This window comes from the organism of the source record quoted next, unplaced genomic scaffold (assembly GCF_019419815.1).
Source record: "Pyrus x bretschneideri cultivar Hongxiangsu unplaced genomic scaffold, Pyrus_bretschneideri_v1 Contig15, whole genome shotgun sequence".
Lineage (NCBI taxonomy): Eukaryota > Viridiplantae > Streptophyta > Magnoliopsida > Rosales > Rosaceae > Pyrus > Pyrus x bretschneideri.
Window position 1 is genome coordinate 1,742,814 of NW_025999446.1, and position 6,057 is coordinate 1,748,870.

At 35.5% G+C, this 6,057-nt stretch overlaps 1 protein-coding gene across 1 annotated transcript; it reads right to left on the reverse strand.

Moving 5' to 3' along the window:
- Positions 1 to 1,180: 1,180 nt before the first annotated feature.
- LOC103959569 (patatin-like protein 2) lies at positions 1,181 to 3,736 on the reverse strand. The gene is made up of 7 exons (XM_048580602.1): positions 3,602 to 3,736; positions 2,995 to 3,176; positions 2,698 to 2,887; positions 2,413 to 2,574; positions 2,022 to 2,324; positions 1,732 to 1,904; positions 1,181 to 1,620 (listed from the first exon to the last, which is right to left on the reverse strand). Exons 1-7 carry the CDS (start codon positions 3,734 to 3,736, stop codon positions 1,539 to 1,541), a joined length of 1,227 nt encoding a protein of 408 aa, XP_048436559.1. The 3' UTR covers positions 1,181 to 1,538.
- Positions 3,737 to 6,057: the final 2,321 nt, after the last annotated feature.

Genomic DNA, 6,057 nt, shown 5'->3' on the forward strand with positions numbered 1-6,057 from the left:
AAAAATTGAAAAGCAAAGAATCACAATGACTCTATTAGAGGATTTGTTCGACAAGATTTGAAGGATGCAAAAATAGATCATAAGATTGCAGTATGTTCATCAGATTAATAAGTCTGCAATATTTCTCCAACATATAAGGCTTTGTTAGCTATACTCCAGTAATTTCTCAAGAAAGAACCAGTGCAACTATGCACAGATCAGCAAAAAACTAAATTTCAATTAATAAAACGGATCGATACTCCTGATGTAACAAAATTCTACGACAGTTAATTGGTTAGAAAGCTGAGCTCGAATAAGTTGCAACTAGTCTCACATTGCTGAATACTCACACTTGCCAGACTATACAAGCCATGTAGTTAAGTTAGGGACAATATCGGTGTTGATTAGTAGTGTGCCGCTGACCCACCTCTCTGAAAATGCAGGTATTGTTATGAACCAAAAAGAAAGCCATCCCTAGTGATCCATGCTTAATGTTTTACTGATCATTAATTTGTGTTCATGTCTGATGCTGTGCTTTGGGGGTGTTCATTTGAAAAACCAAATAGGGAGCTTGTACTTTCTGGCTGAATGATTCATATATTGGTGCCAAGAAAGACCGGTTCTTCCGCCCATGTGATTGTTCATGGTACTATAAAAAAAATGCTCTAAATTAGTAAGTGTAACCCCCAGAGGCCGAGTTAGATGGTGGCCGGCGTTCTTCTTTTACCAAATATGACTTTATCCCTCAATTTTTAAAGTCGCTGCGCAATTAAACTAAAGCTTGTGGACTTGTTGGTAACAGTCACATTCCAACTTGACTAATGCAAAATTATATTAATATTGTCTCATTCCAACTGACCAAATAGTCAAGTTAATTTGTGACCAACGTTTCCAACAGTGATGTATCTACGATTCTGCATGCAACATTAATACCTTTACAGAGAAAGAAAAAAAAACCCTCAAACCTTTTGTTTAAACAAGCAACAAAGTGCCAAACAAAAAAACTTCTTAAAGTGGAATGTTGTAATATCGCTCTCTAGGTAATATACTAAGAAGAGTTGGTGAATTTATGCCGTTTTATCGAAAGAGCTCCAAAGGTCTCCCCACAAATACGTGCATAATATAACACAGAAATATGGGTGATAATTTAAAAACAATTTGACACGGAAAGGAATTTTTGCTTGCAATACTTTTAACTTTATTTTTGATGAATCACAATAGAATAAAGGAATACATTTGCAAACCCACCGGGGATTTATTCGATTACATAAAGAATATTAAAGAATTTAGTATGTCGGATTATTGGCTCCTCCCATACCTAAAAACTTACAAATATTGAATTTACTACCTGAACAATATACTAAATCAAAGAATCATGAGCTGTGTACACACCGGGGATTTATTCGATTACATAAAGAATATTAAAGAATTTAGTATGTTGGATTATTGGCTCCTCCCATACCTAAAAACTTACAAATATTGAATTTACTACCTGAACAGTATACTAAATCAAAGAATCATGAGCTGTGTACACAAAGATTAAAATGTGTATTTGATGATCAGTTGGATTTTGCAGTACATTGACCCTGTGGCGACTTTGCAAGACGAAGCCACTTTTCTTCAGAGAGTAGTTTTGCAAACCTGCAAAGCATAAGTTACAATATTCAGATTTTGGATCAATTAAAATCAGAGCAGATATTAGCATATAGAATGTGGTAATATATATTAGGAACTGATATATGATCTGTATACCTTATAAGGGCTTCTTCATTAGTCTCATGATTACAAGCTTCGAATTTTCCTGTCTCTAAATTAACCCTAGAAACAGGTTGTTTCAATAGGCCTTCACCAACTTTCACAAGATTGTCCAAATTCTTCTCTGTTGCTATATCCATAGAAGATATGTCCCCATGCAGCTTGTCATCCTGCGTATTATTTTTTTTTTCATTCAAATGAATTTTTTAATAAATCTGAACCTTCAATCTTAGTCTTGACTCCAATAATTATTTTATGCATGTTATTAGTCGAATAGATAAGTATACCTGAATTCGAAGGTAATTTTTCTCCGAGTGAAGGGCTTGGAAAACCACAGAAAGGTTGAGATCAACCATATCAGCAGTTGCGTGACTGAAAACATTGATGATCGGTGTCGAGCCTCCGCTGGTTAACCAATTCAATAAGCCCCATTTAGATGCATCATGTGCGTTATATTTCAATTCAGCTTTTGGTGAGCCAGTTCCTAATGATATGACTAGAAATCGTCCATAGTCCATAGGTTTGATAGGAAAGAAGTCCGGGCTCCCCTTGATTATTTGCTTTGTCACTTCACCAATAGCAACTAAAGTCTGAAAATTGTCTTGAAGTTATTTTCCTGTACAATATTTATTTTAAAAGAATCTAATATTCGTTATTTGATCTATTTATAATATGTACCGGATTATTTGCAGCCACTCCACCATCGATTAGGTTGAATTCTCTAACATTTCCATTGTGGTCCTTGGTTTCAAAATAATGAGCTGGAAGAATAGTTGGTGCTGCTGAGGTTGCAATGCATATGTCTGAGACTAAGGCATCAAAAGATGGCTTATGTTTCACCTGATCGATCGCCCAAGAAAAGTGGATATTATAACTCAGCGACAGATATATGTCCAGCAAGGCATGTAAGGGTAAAATTAAACCTTGAGAACAAACCGAAGAGGTGAAGAGAAGAAGGTGAACCTCAAAGCTAGAAAAGATTGTTGGCTGAAGATTCTTTATGTCAAATGTAGGAATGACAACATTAGTCAATGTCTGGTGGAGCTTTTTTTCACCAAGCTTTTGCCTAACCAAGCTATGCAGATACTTCCCATTGTACTTTGGTCCTGTTAGACTTTTGATAATCTTCGTAATATAAGGAAACAACCAACAACTGTCAATTATTAAACCTAAGATTAGAAACCAGGAAGAAAGTATTTATATCCAAAAATGTTGCAATATGCAAATTAGTTATATCAAAGTTATGCAAATTAACATTACGTATTTTGGGGGAAGATTTTAGGGCTCTCAGTAAGATAGAAGTCCTTTATATCTTTGGCAGAAAATACAGGACGGTTATTCTCATCTGGAGTTGTTAGCATGGCAGTCACAAGACCACCTGTACTTGTTCCTGAAATCACATCAAAATAGTCGGCAAGTCTTGCATCCTCACCATCCAGCTTCTGCAACATGATCAACAAAAATATAGATTAGTAATTAAATTCATATAAGACATTAATTCCTTTTGCAACAGTTGTTAATAAAATATAGAGTACTAGCATTATAAGAGAGATGGTTAAGAAGTGAACTGGATAACCATATTATGCATGCAAGGTGAAGATGACCAAATATGTATACTAGCACGTTAAAGTTAAAGCATCGGACTCAAAATTGAATGGTAACGTTTGATTGAGAAGTCTTGAATTTTATGTCTTGTGATGCAAGGCTTAAAGAACACACAGTGAGGTTATGTGCATATCCTCAAAAACTAGCAATGCAAACTGGATGCATGATTTGCAAATGAATGTGTTTTGTGAAATGCAAGTCGTAAAACATTTATATCTATATATTCCTCGCATGAGATTAACCTAAGATATTCATATTCTACCTGAAGCTCGGATTCTAGGAAAGCAAGGATGGTTCCTGGGATAAGTCCTCTTATTCCACCCCCATCAATGCTTAGAACAGTGATTATGTTTCCATAAGTTGGGGGCTGAAGGGGAATGCTGGTGGTTCTTTCCATGACACTTGAGAGTTTTGAAATGCTGCTGTGTATATAAAAGGGAGCTGAAGAGAAAGAGTCTGAACTTAGAAAATGCTTTAGAAAAATAGCTAGCTAGAGTTCTTTGGTGAGTTTTCCCTTAAGAGAAATATAGGTATTTATAGACTCCCTATTACACTCATTTTCCAAGAGATATCCAAGTCAATGGATTACATGCGCCCCCACATTCCCTCTCCCCTCCCCCCCCCCCAAAAAAAAAAATTAAGATCAAATAAGCAAGAATGTCTATGCGATGCAAAATTTTGACCCGGTTTGTATATTTCTTGGATATGGTCTGAGTTGAACTCGGCATCTTTTCTAAACAACAAAACGATATATAATTAACTAATTGTTCATACCTAGTCCAGCTGTGCCCTGTGTGCTAGAGAGAAAATGTTCATTGCTCCCCTAGCTAGGTCATGGACAAACATATATATTTGAGAATTCAAGACTTGTAGGTGAGACTCCAGGAGAATTGTAGGTAAGAGTGATTAGGTGAAACAACTGAGATTAGAAAACATAAGGGAAACAGCTTGTTAGGCCAAACCTCTGCTCATGAAATTTGCATAACATCTAAAGTAACCTCCATCAAGCAAACTAGTACTGCTTTAGATTTTTAATTATTAAATCAGTTTCTTTTGTGCGGCCAACATACTATGAAGGAATCATGATAAGATTGACGCTGCATTCAAAGGTTTAGTAGAATATCATATCATATATAACACGCTACAATTAGTTTGATTCGCAAAAGGCGGCGATGATTAACAGGGGCATAGCAGGTTTACAAGGTCAATTAGGATGAACAACAATGGAACAAAGTAGTCAAAATCATGCATGATGATAATAAAGAGATGTATGTTATCTCAAGGAAATGTCCATAACTTAATCATATTCTATGGTTATATGTCTCTCCTGTACCTTGATTAGGACGGAAATTATTGACCTATATATAACCTATCTTGCACTATTATATTGTTAGCATTATGGATCCGGATCATCATTGCATCATCTTCTACAATTATACAGTATTCTGGATACAGCGAAAAAAAAAACATTTTGCTCCATTTCTCATTGTCCCATACCATATAGTGTTAGCGCAGACTATAAATTTGGAATTTTTTACAGGTCATTCATTTCCTGGCACCTTCCCTAAGTTAAAGTTTTTAACTGATCAAAGTTTGCAAGCAAACTAAATCAGGGAGGTAATTAGCTGTCAGAGGCTGGCTGAAGCTAATCCCTCCAGCTTAGTTCCTCATCAATTAAGAATTCACTGCATTTCTAATCTTATCCGGATACAACAGAGTTCTGTAACTTTGTTCTGGTGCGTATATAGGATGGCGGCTTCTTGTAGTTGTATTGGATCCTATTGCATACATACAAAGATTTCTTTTCTACATTAAGTCTCATTCAGACTTTTGGCCTTTTCATAATTTTTCCCCATATGAAAACAGCTTCAACTTAATTATTTGTGCCCTAGGGTAACCGGAAGATATAAGAATGATATGCTGAAATGCTAATTCAAGATATGTACGTGCATAAGCAGTCCAAATTAGTACACGAGTGTTCAAATTTTTTTTCCTAAGATTCAGACAATCAATGATGAATGCACAGATGCAAAAATATCGTAAGAAAGTATGGTTAACTGAGTCTGCAAAACCATACTGTTCACTGTTGATTCAGTAACGTATGTTTTGCCTCCAGGTGGATGCCACGCTGAGGAAAAAATGTGTATCACACCGTACTCAAATGATCAAACTCCGAATTCACAGTCCAAGAAAAAGGTTTGACAATTAGTTCTTCTGAGAATAAAAGACCTTTGTTTTTTTTTTTTTTTTTGGTTCACGTGATAAGAAATTGAACTGGCAGCTTTGAGGTTCTTGGTCGCAAGTTGGTGACATATTTCATTGCGTACGTGCACGACACTAATATTTAAAACTTATCGAACAAGAGTTCGAGACAGAAATAAAATATTCTGAGAGTTTTTACTAAAGTTACTCTCTTCTCAGACGTACATAGCAGCCGTAGAAGAAAATCATAAAGGGCTAGTCTTGATTCTAGAACTGCAAGTTATTGTCGTCAAACGTTGGTAGCATTCCAACAGATTTTGTAATGAAGGTGGAAAATTTTAAACATACAGAAAAAGAAACCATCGCCAGCATCATTTATTTGATCACTTTTCTTGTGTCCAAAACATAAGAAAACAAAGTTTTAACCATCCAACATAGGTACTGATAACATATAGAATCCAAAACCCTTACTTTAGAAAAGGGGCCTATGGCATATATATGGTTATTATTATATTT